The following is a 19852-nucleotide window of genomic DNA, read 5'->3' as shown; positions in this document are numbered from 1 at the left end:
TTGTTTTGAGATTTTTTGGATGTAATTTTTAAAAAGAAAAATAGTTTGATTAGTGCATATATGATTGTATATTATTTTCAGCTATCTAGAACATCTACCCACAACCATTCGCGACCCCATACTAGTCACTAAAATAGATGATTGCTTGTTTGTCTAGGATACTTATCAACAAATACAATGACCATCTAGTTTATGGAATAAGACAAATCCCCACGGAATGTTTTCAAATATTTAAAGAAAACGTATTTAATCTATGATTTAGAGTGAGTTATAGTAAAAACAAATATTTTTGTTTGAATATGAGTTTAAAATTTAAACTTTAATTGCACTTATGATTTTATAATGTATTTAAAAAGTAAAGTTATTAAAAGATAATAAATATCAAATTTTTAGAAGATTTATTGTAATTAAGTTTATTGTAGTAGATTTTGGGAGAATATAAAATATATATTTAAATTTTAACTCTAAAAATATTTAATTGAAAATATATCAAAATTTGGTTCATTCAACAATTAATTAAAACTCATTATGTCTTAATACTTAAAAATACTAAATTAGATACAAGTCCGTTGGCAAATAAATAAAAGTAAATGACAACTCAGTTGGGAAATAAATAAAAGTAAATGAAAACTCCAAAATTAAATATGAAAAATATCCTAGAATATTTTTAAAACTTTTTTGTCATAAAAAAGCTCTAAGGAGAAAAAATGACTAAAACAATATTATTAAAGAGTTTAAAAACACATATACCCCGTAAATTTAATTGATATAGAATTAGGAATTAGTTGTTGGGGAATGAGTTTAGGGTTTGTAGATTAGAATTTTAGGTTTATAATTTAAGATTTATAATATAAAATTTAAAAATAAAGTTTTAAAAATTAATTCTATGAAGTGTATTATTTATTAAAGGTACTTTGGTTTTTTAATTTTAATAAATATTATTTGATCATTTTTATAGGCTATTTTGAGCATAAAAACTTTTAAAAGATTTTGTACGAGATTTGACATATTTATATATATATATATATATATATATATATATATATATTAAATTTTAAGTTTTTTAACAGAGTAGACCTGTTTTATACAAAGTACTGTGCATACTAATTGTGTTTTGTCGACACTTTTCTGGCATATCCCTTATATATTAATTGAGAAACATTACAATTTTTTTTGTAGTCACATGTCATCATTAAGATGCTTATTAAAATCATTGGAGAAATATGTTGGTCCTTATATTTATATAATAAGTTTTTTATTAAACTAACCATAAATTCATTATTAATGTTTTTTATTATTTCCTTAAACAAAAGTTATGGAATTGCCTAATATGGCTAAATTATATATCACAATTAATAATTTTGAATAATAAAAATTTGATAAAAATTAGTGTATCTTCTATCATATTTGTTTAATTTTAAACTATTAAAATAAATTAAACAACCACATTAACCACGTAATAAAAAAATTAGATTTTTCTGTATATGTTATATTTTGAATTTTTAAAAACGGCTATAAATTACTAAAACTGTTAAAAGTCTCACATTCAAATTTTGTGATCTATGTCTTAATTTTTTTTATGACATAATACAAATGATTACAAAATCATATAAGTAAAAATTATAATTTAATTAATTATATACCATATAAAATACATAAATATTTTAGTTTCAAAATTTACTTTGAACAATTTTTTTTATAAAAGTTTTGAACAAAAATTGACAACTTATTTTTTTAAAAATTACTTTGAACAATTTTAATTTCAAAATTTACTTTGAACAATTTTTTTTTATAAAAGCTTTGAACAAAAATTGACAACTTATTTTTTAAAAATTAGAAATTAATAAAACTATTAATCAATGAAATTTTGTTATGAATAATTTAAATTTTTTTGTATAAAAGATACAAATGATCAAAAAGATATATAAGTAGAAAACATCATTTAATAGACATTAATATTAAAAATATACTATGAATGTGAATATCATTTAAATTTAGTTATATATCCTATCAAATAAAAAAAACATTGTTTGGATTAATAAAATTGATTTATATTTTTTCACCAATTTAATTATATATGTAATAGTTACTGAATTTTAATTATTTAATATATATTTATTATTTTATAATATGTTAAGACATATAATACATAAAATAATTTATATATGTAATGTTTCATTCTGCGTAAGGCGCGGATCTTAATCTAGTTAGTGTCATATATCAAAAGTTTTTCTTTGTCACAGATCAATAGTTTCCTAATACACATATAGCGTACAGTAACCCTTGTGATTGTTTATAAATAAACGTACATGCATGATCGATGACAGAATGTAATTGGGTATGCAATTGCGTATCCAAATCCAACCTAAATATAGATGTAACCAAACCCAAACCAAAGTTCTAAAATACTCAATTAAACCAGGATAAGATATGTGCCTTACGAATGAAAAATTTATATAAAAATTATTTAAAAAATACTATACGGAAAAATAAATTTATATTCTTGATTGAATTAATATTTTGGTCTTTAAACAATTTTTTTTTTAACATTTTGTTAATTACATAATTTGTTTACTAATGAGTTGATCTCATTTTAAAAAATAATTAGGTAAAAAATCACTTACCGCATAACAACCTAACGTTTAGGTCGAAAAATCTCTGGTCTATTTGATTACACTGAAACTATGTCAGCTCGGTATTATATCATGATTTAGTAATTTAAAAATTAATTATGGTTATGAGAAATTTACGTTCACGTGCCAATCCTATATATCTTCAATATTTTTCTCTTTTTCATTTTCGTTATTTTTCGATATAAATATTGATTTTGAAGGTTATTCTCACTTCGTTTGTTTGTTTTGACCTGAGATTTAGAAAATGCTTATGATTTAAAATAATTAAAGAGATACATACTTAGGTTAAGATCTGCACTTTTTGCCTTTATTATTTATTTTATGTTTTTCTGCATATTATGAAATAGTAAAATAATAAGTATATATATTAAATAACTAAGAAATCAGTTACTATTATGTAATAAATTGACGTATGCATATAAATCAAACTATCACTCTTGTTTATTCGCAATCATTTTAGGGTAAATAAATCAAAACAATTAATCTTATCTATTGTATATGATATATAATTAAATTTAAATGATATTAACATATATATATTACACTTTTAATATGGATATTTATTAAATGAAGTTTCTACTCATATGATTTTATGATTATTTGCATATTTGTGTAACAAAACTTTACACCAACGATTTTTTTTTTAATGTGGGATAATTTCAATAATTTATAATCATTTAAAAAACAATGAAGATTTCAAAGTTAAAATATTAAATTTTCAATATATGTTCAATGCAAATATCAAAATATAAGTATATATTTTCATACGATGTATAGTTTAATTTAAACGATATGAAATATATAAATATATATATATGTATGTATATATGTATATATATTAACATAAAAACATATTAAAATAAAAATATTTCTTCATATGGTCTTATAATCATTGTATATTAATATAGAAAAAAATTAAACATTGATCATAAAAGTTTATGAGAGACTTTTTAACAGTTTTAGTAATTTATACTCGTTTTGAAAAATTCAAAATACAACATATACAAAAAAATCTAGATTTTTATTACATGATTAATATAATTTATTTTAATAATAAAAAAATAAACAAAAATGACAAAAAGTATACAAATTGTTATCAAATCTTTATTGTTTAAAATCATTAATTGCTTATACAAGTACCACATAGGATTTAAAAGGCATACACAAGTGCCACATAGGATGAAATGTTTATTTTAATTTTTACAAAATTCAAGTTATAACTTCTTAAAAGATCGTTAATAATATACAGGGATTATAAAAACTTTTATATTGAAATACTCAGAATCTGTTATAAAACTAAGGGGAATAGTTTGTATATTTATTCATAAAACATATGGTTCTTTTATATAAGGATTACAGGATATAGAAATATGGAAAGTATCTAAAACCTAAACCAACTAGGATTAGAAAAACTACTAAGACGTGAGAAACGAAAAACATCCCAAAGACTTAGCCGCCTATGTGTATGGGACGAGTATGGTTTTGGAAGATGCTATGGTTATGGGCCATCCACAATATGATTTACAACACTCCCCCTTGGATGCTTTAATCATTAGAACTTGTAATACGCTTTGGATGTTGCCTCATTAAAACCTTACCAGGAAAACCCAATTGGGACAAAACCATGGTGAAGGAAAAAGAGTACAACACGTATTACTCCCCCTGATTTGAACCTCACTTGATGAACAGATCTTCTGAATTGTTACTTGAATGAACTTGAATTACTTGTACCTCTCCTTCCTTTGCAATGCGTGGGTGAAGGAAACTTTGGGCAGGATACGCTTCTTTGCCGTCGACCATCCCATGTTCTGACCGGACCTCGACCAAAACACTCTCATAGTCCACATATGCCGAGCTTGGTAATGTATGCTTATAATCCAACCGGGAGCTCCAAAGGTGATTAGGTCGAGCTGGTATGTCTTCGTGTAATAATGACGGGCTGGTCTGTTGAGTCATGGATCTCAAGACACACACACCCACGACTTGCCTCTTGTATGGCTATGCTTTCCGCGTGATACTACAAGGTATTGCAGTCCCACGTGCTTTTGTTGCTGCAATGATATGGATTGCCAAGATATTGCATAACCTGTTTGAAAACAAATCAACAAAACCAAATAACCCCTCTTTGGGCTGGTTAGTATAAAATAAACACAAGGAATTCAAATTTCTTTATAAGGATACATGGACTGATTTGAATTATTCTTATAGAACTTATTTTACTAACTATTTACTTAGTCTATCATACTATATGCATGTGCTTTGTTTAAATCCATAAACAGTTTTGTTCAGCTTTATACAATGTTGTTTTCTTGAGAATTTCTTATCTCATCTTTGAGCTCAATATATTTCTTTATCCAGTGGATCATATGCTGCTTACTACATACTTTATACATTAATCTAATTTCTTTCTTTTGTCCAGACTTTATCAATTTCGAAATATGTAGTAGCATCCGCCACAGTCTCTATTTCTGGTCTCTGTGAGATTCTTTGTGTAACAAGCCATGCTTGAATGCTGTAAGTAGAAACATGGACAACTTAGACCACGTGATTATGTTCTTTATCTCACGATTTTACTTCTCACAAGACTCATCTATATTCCACTGGTTTAATCATAGGGTGTCTTTATTTATTGGCCAAATACGCCTCTCTTCTTTAAATTATTTAACCCCACGTTTTCATTTCAGTCTAATCTGATCTATGAGTGTACACTCTTATATTGATGTGGGTTCATGATCCTCGCTTTTATTCATATGTTCAAGTGCTACCTTTTATGCACTTCCTTATATCATCTTATGTCGACATTCTTTATATGTTCCATTACATTCCAGACATAACATAATTGGTTGCAACCTTATTACCTTCATGACCATTAGTACTATGGAGTTTGGCGTCCCAAACTCCATTGGGTGGTACCTTAGATTGGCCGGCCATTGTCTATGTCTGGGATGGTTTCCTCGACCTCTGATTTGTTTTATCATTCTATGCACCTTTCTCTTTTGTTTCCGAGGATTCTTATTTTTTGGAACTTATTGGTCTATCTTGTATAGACTCTGTAGCAACTTGACTGTGTCTCTCTTGGACATCAATTTCGTTGGTGCTTTACAAGCTGATTTATAACTTAATCATTCTTTTCTTTTCTTTTCTTTTCGGGTCAAATGTGTCTGTCATTTGTTTAGCTAGCTTTTATAAATGTATAATCTTTGTATTTATCTTTGGACGTCTTATTTCACTTTAGTCCGAGGATCTTGTCAAGACAGTGATGATTTATTCCATTCTATTTCTTTACCATCCTTTTACTCTTTTATCTTACCAGCTTATTACTTCTCCCCCTGATGTTGGATAGTCGGATTTATTAACTCTTGCAATCCGTGTTCTTGGCCACTAAATAGATCACCCATATTTGGCTCAAGATACTTCATTATCTGTGGGAGATTCATATACAACATATATCCCCATCCTCATCCACTTCTAAGGATCCATCTTAGACGGCACATATATTTGTGGTGGCTTATCCAAATATCTCAAGATGGTATATGTCTGGCTCATGGCCCGTAATAAATTTGAGATGAGAATATCTATGCTCACTTAAATGGTTTGATGCTTATTAGTTAAGATGCATGTAAATTCGTGTGTCCCCAAGCCTTGGACTGAGAGTTTGGACCTATGGGTAATGGCCAAGCTATATATAATATGGACATGTGTGGATTTGTCCTCACTGCCCCCTCATGGACATACTATAATTTTTAAGTGCTTGGGACATCATGACCTGATGAGTTTCCCTTGTGTTCATGCTACACACGTGAGATTCTATGGGACAACTCTTTGTGCCCTTTCCAATATCAATTTCGCATCATGTTTTGGACCATGATGGCTAATCCGGTCATGCCATAAAGTGTATAATTTCGTAGGTCAACCATTCTGGTTACCATGACTTTTGCCTCTATCTTACTGATCTTGGCATAGCCTAGATCAATAGAGAATGCAAGTATAGTCTAGACTACTTTTCTATGGTCTTGGGCGATTTTCATAACTCTGAAGGAACTTTTGTTTCCTTTTGCCCATTGTATCATTGTGGAACCCATTCTTATATCTCTATATAATCTCAATGGGTTTCTTTGGGTGAATATAAAGCATCTAAATGCTTGCCCTTATACATATCTGGCTGTAGCCCTTAATGTGTACCATCCCCGTAATTTATAAACTCATATTGGCGTTTTCAATAATAAAATCATTCATCTTATTAAATAAAATCAGATAAGATAATAGAAATAAAGTAAACTCAAAGAAATCATATTATTAAAAACGTAAGTAGCAAAGCAAAGCAAACATAAATCAAAGCAAAAGAACAAAAACAGAATGTCGAAATCATCTCATTCTCTTAGGAAATCTGAAGTCTCATAATCCATAAGGTCATCCTGGTCATGATCAAAATCGTTTTCCCCATCATGGTGGACCAAATGGGTTTATGGATTCTTCCCTTTCGGGCTCTCTTGATAGAGGTCACAAAGATGTCTGGGAGTCCTACAATTCTTTGCCCAATGGTTATCCATTCCACACAAGTGGCATACTGATTTGGACGAGTGTGGTGGGTTAGAGATACCACTGCTTCTGCCTCGACCACGGCCATAGCTGGGACCACTACCACGGTTATAGTGGTTCCCTTTCCCACGGCTGTGTGAGCTATAATTTCCACGCCCACCACGTCCTCTCCATCCACCACGGCCTCCTCTACCATAGTCATTTCCATAGCCGTGTGGGTTATCATGATGGACGTGGTTACTTTCTTTGGTGGATTCTTTCTTTTCCTCTACAGCCTTATTGGCTTCAGGTAATGGAGTTGATCCACAAGGTCTCATCTTACTGTTCCTCATGAGCAACTCATTATTAGCCTCAGCTAATAATATGCATGAGATAAGATCAGTATAGGTGGTGAAACCTTTTTTTCTGTATTGCTGTTGCAGCAACACGTTGCTAGAATGGAATGTGGAGAAAGTCTTTTCCAACAAATCCTTCTTTGTTACAGTCTCACCACAAAGTCTCATATTGGAGACAATTTTGAATAGAGCTGAGTTATATTCATCCACGGTTTTATATAGCAATTTAGCTTTCAATCAAAGGCAATGAATCGGAATTAGGGTTTATGCGGATTTAGGGTTTCAGAAACAAGTCTTGTCAACTTAGGGTTTAGGCTTTCTGATTAGGGTTTAAAAACAATTAATCTAGCCACTGATCCTAAACTTCAAATTAATTTAGAAATCTAGCAATTAAATTTAGCAGTATGCGATTTTAAGGTTTCAAAGCCTTTAAGGTTTCATATTCGATATTAGGGTTTTTAGAAAACAGGTTATGAGATCAATCAAACTATCAACCTAACTCTCAATCAACAAGATCAATCAAAACAAATAAGAATCAAACATGCTTCAATTCGGATTTAGAACATGCTATTTAGGGTAAAACGAATTTAGGGCTTTCAGAAAACAGAAACAGATCAGAAGGTAAAATATTCTAGCAACCTAACCTCAAAACATGAAAAGATTTAATCAAACAAGAACAATCATCAAAACAGATTCACATTAGGGTTTAGGGTTTTGATTCGATTTCTAGCAATTTTAGGGTTTACGTTTTATGGGTTTTGATTTGATCATAGATCAAGGGAGATTTAAGCACACAATATGATCATTGGATCATAGGGTTTTGAGATTCAAAACCGATTAGGGTTTTGAGTTTAATTGATCAATAGATCAATCTCGATTTAGGGTGTGGGGATCGAACTTTTAGAGCTTCGATTTACTCCTTAGGGTTTGATCTATTATCCTATGGCTTTTATCATAAAGATTAGGTTTTATGGTTTCATTCTTTATCAATCAACCCAATTCAATTCATATGTTCTTAGAATTCGAATTACCTTTAGCTTAGTTGATTGTTGAAACCGGACCACCAAATAATGAACCTCGAGCTGGACAGTAACGGGACGCGAGCTGGCCTGGAACGGATTGAGGCTGAGATCGCGAGCGGCTGATCGTTGAACGGGAGCTGTTGCTGTCGGATCGCGAGCGGCTATGATGCGAACGGGACGCTTGCTGTCTGGAACGCGAGCTGTCCTGGATCAAGAGCTGAGGCTGAATTCGTCTGAGTTGAGATCGTCTGAAGCTGAGACGGGAACGCGGGGTTGCTGATCGGAAACACGTAGGATCGGGATGCAATCGGGGTTAGGGTGTTCACCGGGTAGGATTAGGGTTTATCGATTTTTGGTTTTAGCTTTAGGGTTTTAGAGGCTATCGTGCTGATAACGTGTTATAAAACTAAGGAGAATAGTTTGTATATTTATTCATAAAATAGTATGGTTCATTTATATAAGGATTACAAGATATAGAAATATGAAAATTATCCAAAACCTAATCCAACTAGGATTAGGAAAACTACTAAGACAAGAGAAAGGAAAAACATCCCAAAGACTTAGCCGCCTATGTGTATGAGCCGAGTATGGTTTTGAAAGATGGTATGGTTATGGGCTATCCACAATATGATTTATAACGGAATCCGGATAGTGATCCGAACGGAATATCCAGATCTAAGAACACATTAAAATCATTAGCCTTGAAAGGCAATCAAGATACAGGATTAAATCCAATATAATCTCTGACAGCTAAATTACCATGACTTGAAGATTTAACCAAAAATATATAGTTTTAATCATAGATAAATCAATTATGAATAAAGCCACGTAGAGAGAGAGAAGTACAAGTAAAAGAAGTCTCTTCTTCGTTCCCGGAATATCCTCATTTTGACTTGCTCCTCCATCGTTGCTCTCTACCACCCAACAACCCTAACCCTAATCGATTCGCCGGCCGAAATGTCTCACCTTGACGATCTTCCTTCCACTCCCGGAAAGTACAAGACCGATAAAGCCCTCCCGTACGGAATCCTCCACCACCACCGTTACCTCCGCCTCTCGAAACCCACGCTCTGGGCCTCTCTCTTCCTCGCTCTCTTCCTCTTCTACCTCCTCTTATCCCCTCCCCCGACCCCTTCTCGCCGCAGCCTCAACGACTCATCCCTCTCCGCCGCTAAATACGGCGGCTCTCAGTGGGAGAAACAAGTCCGCAAATCCGCCCATCCCAGGTCCCGCGGCGGTTTAACCGTTCTGGTCACCGGCGCCGCCGGATTCGTCGGAACCCACGTCTCGACCGCGCTGCGGAGACGCGGCGACGGGGTCCTGGGCCTCGACAATTTCAACCGGTACTACGATCCGAAGCTGAAGCGAGCGAGACAAGGGCTTCTGGAGAGATCGGGAGTCTTCGTCGTGGAAGGAGACATAAACGACGCCGTTTTGCTGAAGAAGCTCTTCGACGTCGTCCTCTTCACGCACGTGATGCATCTAGCCGCTCAAGCGGGCGTTCGTTACGCGATGCAAAACCCTGGATCGTATGTGAACAGCAACATCGCTGGGTTCGTGAATCTGCTCGAAGTATCGAAAGCTGCGAATCCTCAGCCTGCGGTTGTCTGGGCTTCTTCTAGCTCTGTTTACGGTCTCAACAAGAAAGTGCCCTTCTCGGAGATAGACCGTGCGGATCACCCCGCGAGCTTATACGCGGCCACGAAGAAAGCAGGCGAAGGGATAGCTCATACTTACAACCACATCTACGGTTTGTCGCTAACCGGTCTGAGATTCTTCACGGTTTACGGGCCTTGGGGGAGACCAGACATGGCCTACTTCTTCTTCACTAAGGATATACTCAAAGGGAAGACGATTACGGTGTTCGAGTCTCCTGATAAAGGTAGTGTCGCTAGGGACTTCACTTACATTGATGATATTGTGAAAGGCTGTTTAGGTGCGTTGGATACTGCTGAGAAGAGTACTGGTAGTGGTGGGAAGAAGAAAGGTCCTGCTATGTTTAGGATTTACAATCTGGGGAATACTTCGCCTGTTCCTGTTACTAAGCTTGTGAAGATATTGGAGAAGCTGTTGAAGATGAAAGCTAAGAAAAAGGTCATGCCTTTGCCGAGGAATGGGGACGTTGAGTTCACTCATGCGAACATCACGTTGGCGCAGAGTGAGATTGGGTATAAACCTGCGGTTGATCTTGAGACGGGTTTGAAGAAGTTTGTGAAATGGTATATGGGGTTTTACTCTGGCTCGAAGAAGAAGAGTTCTTGGTGAGCTCTCTCTCACTTTCTACTCTCTACTCAACTCATGGTCTCAGTTTATGGTTGAACTTCGAGTCCTTGCATCGCTGATGAAGATTGGCTCTACTTTTAATGGACAAACATTTGGTTATCTCAACATAAAAGCTACCTACGTATTTTGCATTGGTTCTGTATTGGTAGATTTTTCTTCATTTGTTTGCTAGTAGATTTTGAGCAATGTACAGCTTCAGGACTTTAGGTGTGTTTTGGAAACTTAATTGTCTCAATATCGGAAGAATAAAATCAGCTTTGAGAGTTTGATGCATATGCACTCTGTAGTAAATCAATCTATTATGTTTGTTAACTTGTTTCTTGTGAATTGCCCATCTTTATAATGTTATATGCCTATAGATTCGTAAAAACCGCAAAAACTAATTTTCTCGTCACCGCACCAACACATATTAGGTATTCTCAAAGTTTTTACTCTTGTTTGGCAACCATATGTCCCACTCATGTGGGAATAACCCGGAATTTGACTCATTAGGCGAAAAAGATTTCAAAAGAAGAAAATGGATGAAAGCAAAGGGGATAAGGGATTGGGAAAATAGAAGAAATGGGGAAAACTCAAATATATGGTTTACATAGAATGTTAGGTTAGTTTGGCGGGGTGTGATATTTTAGAATTTTTGTGGAATTTTTTTAGGAAATTGAGTTGGAAGTTTTTTTTTTGTTCAAATAGGAAAAAACTCAAAAACATTTTACCTAAATTTGTAGTTTCACTAAAATCGTCAAAGTTATATTTCTATGTTTTAGTTTTTTTAAGTTATAATGTGTTTAAAATACATATATTACGGTTGGCCGATGATTTTCAATCTTACTTAATCATTTTTTTTCTAATAATGTTATAATATATGCAGACCCGGTTTAAAAATTGTTTGGGCCTTGTGCGATGATATAAAAAACAGAAACAAACTATGGTGTATTACTTATTTTTGTGAAATTTTGGACTTTATTTTGCAAATTTTTAGAAACTTTGGACCCTAAAATATTAAGGGAGATTTAGCGTAATACATCAATCGGAAGCCAAAATTTTGAGACTCACACCTGACAAGACTTTAAGGTAAATTATTGTACTTTTTGTGCCTTGAAATACCAAAATTGTCCATATCTTCTTCTTCTCCTTCTTCATTAATCTTCTTCTCCATCTCAAATTCATACAATTTTTATTCTAGTTTTGCTGATGTAGGATCTTCCACAATAATTCAATGCTCATATAATTTGGAATAATTTTTACTCACTTCTTCTCAATTTGCATATATGTTGGATCCTCCACAGAATCTTCCAGATTTTAACCCTTGCAATGAACTTCATTATTACAATCAACTCTTCAAATCCACATTAACCAATTTCATTTATGAATCTCTTAATCACCGTCATTTTCCGCTATAATCTTAATATCACCTCAATCCACATCATAACAACAAACACTGGTTTATTAATATACACCTGACAAGACGTAAAAGTAAATTACTGTACTTTTTGTGCCTTGAAATGCCAAAATTGCCCATACCTTCTTCTTCATTAATCTTTTTCTCTATCTCAAATTCATACAAATTTTTATTCTAGTTTCGCCGATGTGGAATATTCCACAAAAATTCAACGCTCATTTCAACTGGAATAATTTTCACTCACTTCTTCTCAAACCTGCATATATGTTGGATCCTCCACAGAAACTCCCAGATTTTAATCCTTGCAATGAATTTCATTGTTATAATAAACTCCTCAAATCCACTTTAACCAATTTCATCTATGAATCTTTTAATCACCGTCATTTTTTCGCTCTAGTCTTAATATCACTTCAATCCACATCATAACATCAGACACTGGTTTATTAATATACTAAGAAGATAACTTAATTGTTATTGGTTAATTTTCATGTTAGTTGGATAAGGAACCAATGACGATTCTTTAGGAAATAGATAACAATTGGGAAACAACTAACAAAAATATTATCAACACTAAAAAAAATCAATACTACACTTAAAAATGAATATTTATTATTTGGTATCAAATCATATATCAGCTAAGAAATCACGTATCATATAACAATTCACGTATCTACTAATATATCATGTAAAGATTCATGCATCAACTAATTAATTATGTATCATAAAAATGCATCCGCTAAAAAACTATGTATTGTTTACTAAACCATGTATCAATTAAAGAAATCTATTTTGTACCATTTAATCAGTCATTTATTAATTAGTCGTAATTTATTTGTAACAGCTAATAACATATGTATCAATTATAAACAACTAGGGTTGGCCCGCCCGTAATAAAAACTATTTTATATAAATATATATTAATTTATGAAGCATTTAAAAAATCAGCGTGGAATGAAAACGATTTTATGAAATCATAAACGAATAAATAATGAATAGAATTCTGAGACATGGATACAAATTTATTTTTAGGTCCGTTGTTTGGTTATATATGTGAATTATAAATTTTAAGGGATCGCTTTTTTAGAATATAAGGAGATGGTAACTTAGAGTCTTTGTATTTGGGTAAGTTTATAATACAGTACCTAAAATGGTCCGAAAGAGAGCAGTGTTTAGATGTGATTTATGCTGAACAACTAATTTTATTTGGCTTATATAATAAGTTGGGAAGAGGTTTTAGTGTTTTACATTTTCTACTATTGATGCTTGACTTTTGGTATGGTTATCATTCTTTCCTTAATTACTTTTACTTACGTTCAAGTACAAATCAAGACTGGTGGCTAAAGGATACATTCAACTGCATAGTATTGATTTCGAGGAAGTGTTCGCGCCCGTGGCACGCATTGAAACCGTCAGGTTTATCATTGCACTAGCAGCTTCACGAGGATGGGAGATTCACCACTTAGATGTCAAGACCGCGTTCCTTAATGGAGATTTAAAAGAAGTAGTGTTTGTAAGCCAACCTGAAGGCTTCGAAGTTAAAGGTCAGGAGCATAAGGTATACAAACTCAATAAAGCCCTATATGGTCTAAGACAAGCCCCAAGAGCTTGGAATGAGAAGCTAAACAAGGTTCTTGAGAAGTTAAACTTCAATCGGTGCTCGAAAGAACCTTCCTTGTACCGCAAGCAACAGAAAGATCGCCTTCTCCTAGTTGCCGTATACGTTGACGATCTACTGGTTGCAGGCTCCGACCAAGACATGATAAGTGAGTTTCAAAAGGAGATGTCAAGTAACTTTGAGATGAGTGATCTCGGGCTATTAACTTACTACCTTGGAATCGAAGTGTGCCAAGAGAAAGGAAAAATAACTTTGTGTCAGTCAAGATATGCAAATAAAATCTTGACTGAAACAGGTATGTTCGAGTGTAATGCTACACAAACACAGATGGAGTTTGGTTTAAAGGTCTCAAATGCTGAAGAAGAAGAGAGTATTGACGAAAAGGATTATAAGCGAAAGATTGGATGTCTTCGCTATTTACTTCACACGCGCCCAGACCTTGCGTTCTGTGTAGGACTACCTAGCAGGTACATGCACGATCCCAAAAGATCCCATGGAGCCGCGTTGAAGCACGTCCTGAGGTATCTTAAAGGATCAACGACACTAGGCCTCGTATACAAGCAAGCGACTGCAATGGAGATCCAAGGCTTTAGTGATTCAAGCCATAATATTGATGATGATGGTGGTAGGAGTGCTACATGCCACATCTTTTACTTGAATGATTGTCCTATCACTTGGTGTTCTCAAAAACAAAAGACAGTAGCACTATCATCTTGTGAAGCTGAGTTTATGGCTGCAACTGAAGCTGCAAAACAAGCCATATGGCTTCAAGATTTGCTCGAAGAGGTTACGGGTCAACCAAGGCAAAAGATAGTGGTGCGGCTTGATAACAAATCGGCTATTGCCCTCACCAAAAATCCGGTCTTCCACCGTCGGAGTAAGCATATACACAAGCGCTATCACTTCATTCGAGAATGCATCGAGAACGAGCAAGTTGACGTCCAACATGTGCCAGGAGCAGAACAAAAGGCAGACATGTTAACTAAAGCTTTGGGAAGAATCAAGTTCAAGGAAATGAAGGATCTTGTTGGAGTTCTAGATATTGAAGAAGTTAACTTTAAATTTAAGGGGGAGAATGTTGGAGATAAACATAAAGATAACATAAAGTTAAGTTACACCAATCCTAATGAGTATAGGATTGGAGAAAAAAAATTGAAAACTCCTAACATCAATATACAGAGTTGCAAGAGTGTTGCAAGAGTGTTTTGTGGTTTTGTGAGAGTTTTAGAGATTGTGTGTTTTGTGTGGTTAAGCTTTGAGTGATTCTTAAACTAATAAAGAAGAGTTTCTTTGTATCGAGTTCATACAATCTTTAGGCTTACAGAAGCAACCATGAATTTTCCTCTCCACTTGGTGTAAATTACTTTCTTCTTTTATCTATTAACAGCTTGTCTTTAGCTTTTTTTTCTCTAAAGTCAAAGTCATAACTTTTTGTTATTTCTCCCTCTCTCTCTCATAGCTGAAGTTTCATGTCTTGTCTGCCCCTACATCTGTTTGCTCCATCGATCATTCTAATGAATTCCTCGTTTTACATTACAGTGGCTACTGCTCTCGCGGTTGCACTTTTCTGTGTACTTGGTATACAAAAAACCCAGACCAGTGGAGCCTTCGTCATCCCTTAGAATTGATTCGACAATCATTTATGCTACAACATTTGTCTTAGGAGCCTTGAAAACTCCTAACATCAATATACAGAGTTGCAAGAGTGTTGCAAGAGGGTTTTGTGGTTTTGGGAGAGTTTTAGAGATTGTGTGTTTTGTGTGGTTAAGCTTTGAGTGATTCTTAAACTAATAAAGAAGAGTTTCTTTGTATCGAGTTCATACAATCTTTAGGCTTACAGAAGCAACCATGAATTTTCCTCTCCACTTGGTGTAAATTACTTTCTTCTTTTATCTATTAACAGCTTGTCTTTAGCTTTTTTTTCTTTAAAGTCAAAGTCATAACTTTTTGTTATTTCTCTCTCTCTCTCTCTCATAGCTGAAGTTTCATGTCTTGTCTGCCCGACTAACTCCATATACCCCGTACCCCCTTAAATGAATTCTCACTGCCACATCTCTATTCTCTTTACCCTTTTATCCTTGCACTCACCAAAATAGTCTTTCTCTATTTATTTCTTCAATTAAATAAACAGCCACAATTCAACTACCTACATGGCCCACAAGACAACCTTAACCAATGAGAGCTCAGTTGGCCCACATATCATTCTTCTTCCTCGTACTCTCTCCTCCTCTTCAACCTCCATTGGCGATTTTGAAGCTCCTAAAACAGGTAAGTCTTATTCGTTTGAGATGATTTTTTTTTGTAAAATAACATTAAAATGTCGTGTATATCATGGGCAGTGTTTAAAATATACGATTTGATGAAATTTTGAGAGATTTAAAACGATTTCAAAAACTGTGTTTAGGGCTTTCGGGCATTTTTTATGCCCGTTTTTGATGAATTTTTTGCTGAAAAGTTATTAAAACAAGTGTATATCTCGGCTAGTGTAAAAAAAAAAAGATCCAATGAAAATTATGAGAGATTAAAAAAGATTTTGAAAACTGTGTTTAGAGATTTTGGGTATATTTTATGTGTGTTTTGATGATTTTCTGTGTGAAATTTCATTTAAGATGAATTATACATCATTGGTAATGTAAAATCCTAACAATATCGTCCTAAAAACGGATTAGTTAGTACAAGGATAAGTTATGGGTATTACTGGTATAACTAGTTTTACTAAGGCAAAATAGTTTTACTGGAAATACTAGGATTACTATATTTATATTTCTTACTAGTATTTCTAGTATTACTATATATAGTACTGAATTAAATTAGTATTAGTAAGAGAAGATTGTACGGTGTGAGAATTAATTCTAAGCATCTTAATAATGATAATTCTAATGATATTCTATTTTATTTCAAGAAAAAATGCAAAATCCGCCTTGTACAATCATTTGTTTTGATTACGGAGGATATTATATGAAGGATAGGGCTGAAATAAAATGGATATCGAGAGATGCTGAAGGAGAAGATGAAATTCACACGATTGTGTTGAAGAAATCAGCGGAGGAGGTCACATACTTTGCTTTGGTTGAGCGTATTTGCAGAAAGTTAAAGGTAGATGAATCTAAGATGGAAGCGAAGCTTAGTTACTTTCCAATGGTATTGTATTCAAATAATCCATCATATATCTGGAATGATGAAGACGTTTTTGGTTATCTACTGCAAGTTAATCATAAGCTAGTTAGCAAAAAAAAAAAAAAGTTAATCATGAGCAGTGTATAAGTGTTCCACATGTGGAGTTCAACAATGATATAGACAAAGTTGATTATGTGTAATTTTGACTATTAGGATTACTAGTTTTATTATTAGTAAGTCGGACTACTAAGATTACTGGTTTTATTATATGTTATTCGGACTACCATATATATTGCAAGTAATACGTATGTTTAGTATATAAAACCCATATATTTATGTTAATAGACTACATATATAGTAAATATGTATATTTAAAACTATTTTTTGATGATTATTTTCAACAGTTTAAGAAAACTTATCATTTTCTAAAAAAACTTCCTTAACTTTCATTGTTAGTATGTGAATGGTTAGGCTATAGTAAGAAGAATCTAACGAAATATGTATTTCTGGCAAATTTTTGCTGCAAATGTTTTCTTTACCAATAATCATAATGTAAAATCATTGGTTTTACTACAAAAATTTCTCTTTTGTCATGGTTTAACTAGATAAACGTAAAAATTGCCAAAGTATTACTATGTGTAAAGTAGTATTACTATCTCCTTGAAGATTACCATGAATTACTAAGTGTTAAATATAATATTAAATCTATTTATAACGGCTGCACGTTTTACGTGTAAATTTTTTTTTTCTTTTAAAAAATCCCTTATTTTAATATTATATATTTTAGTGTTTTACATGTGTTAATCATTTCTGGTATTTCATTTTATAGTGGTTTTTAGGCATAGTAAACCTAATATATCCAGTTATCTGACTAACTCATTTTTGGGCATAGTAGACCTAGTAAATCCATGCAACACACCAAGTTTTAAACATTTAAAAGCATTATCCTACCAAATTTGAAACATCCAAAATATTTAAATAACATCCTAAATACATAAATAAAAGATAAACAACTAAGAAAGGCCAATATCATCTTCCTTGAGAATGAGATGCTTCACATCGTTGAACTCCACCTCAGTTCCAGCGTACTTGTGGAGTAAATGATTTGTGCTCCAGTCTACACCACAAGAAGAAAGGCCAATATTAGCATGAAACCGAAGCAAACGAAGAAAGAGCAGCGGCTTGAAGGGGATTGTGAGGTTTACTTACAGGGACAGTGATATCAACTTTGTTTTTCCCAATAATTCCCCTTTCACCCACAGCAACGACTTCACCTCCTTGAGGTTTCGATTGACCTGTAGATGGAAGTAAGATACCTCCCATTGTCTTCTCCTCTGCCTCCTTGATCTTTGACCCTGTAGATGGAAGTAAGATACCTCTCATTGTCTTCTCCTCTGCCCCCTTGATCTTCACCAAAAATCTATCTCCCATTGGCTTAATTGAAGAGTACTGTAAATAACACAAGAAACAATCAAAAACTTATAATTCATAACTAAAGGAGAAGGAATGTATCCAAATATCTTTACAAACCAAGCTTGTAAAAATAACCTAAAGCTATGTTTTTTTTTTCATCTGGCCAGAGCTATGGAAACAGCAAATCCAAACATTCAGACAAGTTTTTTCACAGGTTCAATCAAATGAGCAAGTAGTACATACCTTAGGAGCACCGACAGAAGCAGCTTTGACAACCAAAGAACGGAACTGGCTCTGCTTAAGGGTGCCTGGTTTCAAAGTTCCAAACTAGGCACTCGAAACTCTGAGCGAGGCTAAGCTCTTGACTGACACGGTAACTGGTGATACTGAAAGTTGTGTCGTCGCCATTTCCCCTATCAGTCAAACACACATAAAACTTACAATTGTTAGATTCGACCCAGATTTGACCAATTTTCTGCAAAAACCAGTCACTATTGAGAGATCTCATTGGTTTCTCCGCCCAAAGATAAGACCTTTTATGTTCAATTCTCTCTGTGAACCGATAGTGAAGAGAGAGGGTAGACAAGTAACGAGAAGAGATTCATACCTTGAGGATAAGAGAAAGGATTGTGACTTAAAGGAGTGACGTCGACGTCGTCTTCTTGACTCATTATTGTTTCCAGCGCGACGTGACCACTGTTGCCGTTGTTGCTGCTGATGATTCTGCTGGTACGACTGATAATCAGGATTCGGCGGTCTCCACGTCCCGGCTGATATCTTGTCGGTCAGCGAAAGAACAGAACAAAAAACGAATCGAAAAGTTCTAATTTGTTTATTCACAAATTGAAGAAGAGAAAGCGTTATAGAAAAACTTTCTCGGGAAAAAAATTGGTTAGAGGGAATAGAAAGTGACAAATACGCTCTCAGTTGTTCTTGTCGGAGGGCTTCAATGGGTTTAGTTGGAACGAAACACAGTCGTTTTAGCTTTAGATGGGTCGGTTTTGGTGATCGGGTTTGGGTGGTCGAATCTTTGGATTGGGCCGTGTAAATATTCTAGTTTACTAAGGAGCAATTCGTCTTTAGCCACTCATTAGCCACATTATCCATTTAAAAAAAATAAGAAAGTGTTATGAAATAACTTATAATTTATAGTATCGAGAAATTTAAATAAGAGTAGAATTTAATACCCGTAGGAAGCAAATAACACTAGTATAAGGGAGAGAGTTTATTATAAGAAGGAAGAAGAAAATGTAATGATTCTTTGATTATAAACTTTTGTTCTTGTTTTTGGTGTACAAAAGAGTGAGATAAGTGATGGTATTTATAGTGAACAACAATACATAAAATAACAAAGATATTGCTTAATTTGGTAAAGAAGTGGGTGATCATAGTGTTTGATGAGTAGATGATCATAGTGCTTGAGTTGGTAAAGGAGTGGATGATCATAGTGCTTGAGTTTGGTAAAGAAGTGGATGATCATTTCAATGCTTAATTTATAA

At 33.6% G+C, this 19852-nt stretch overlaps 2 protein-coding genes and 1 long non-coding RNA gene across 3 annotated transcripts; 1 reads left to right on the top strand and 2 right to left on the bottom strand.

The window, feature by feature from the left end:
- Window positions 1-7096: 7096 nt before the first annotated feature.
- Window positions 7097-7675, bottom strand: LOC106314744 (glycine-rich protein 2-like). Its single transcript, XM_013752573.1, has one exon. The coding sequence runs from the start codon at window positions 7673-7675 to the stop codon at window positions 7097-7099; it is 579 nt and encodes a 192-aa protein (XP_013608027.1).
- Window positions 7676-9341: 1666 nt separating this feature from the next.
- Window positions 9342-11162, top strand: LOC106319526 (UDP-glucuronate 4-epimerase 5-like). The gene has a single exon (XM_013757881.1). The coding sequence runs from the start codon at window positions 9487-9489 to the stop codon at window positions 10792-10794; it is 1308 nt and encodes a 435-aa protein (XP_013613335.1). The 5' UTR covers window positions 9342-9486; the 3' UTR covers window positions 10795-11162.
- A 6683-nt stretch (window positions 11163-17845) lies between these two features.
- LOC106316283 lies at window positions 17846-19275 on the bottom strand. Its single transcript, XR_001264778.1, has 4 exons — window positions 18961-19275; window positions 18597-18766; window positions 18150-18389; window positions 17846-18057 (listed from the first exon to the last, which is right to left on the bottom strand). It is a non-coding gene; the product is annotated as an uncharacterized LOC106316283 (long non-coding RNA).
- Between the last annotated feature and the right edge of the window lie 577 nt (window positions 19276-19852).

The sequence above is a fragment of the Brassica oleracea genome, chromosome C9 (genome assembly GCF_000695525.1).
Source record: "Brassica oleracea var. oleracea cultivar TO1000 chromosome C9, BOL, whole genome shotgun sequence".
NCBI lineage: Eukaryota > Viridiplantae > Streptophyta > Magnoliopsida > Brassicales > Brassicaceae > Brassica > Brassica oleracea.
This window is presented reverse-complemented; position numbering and strand designations above follow the sequence as displayed.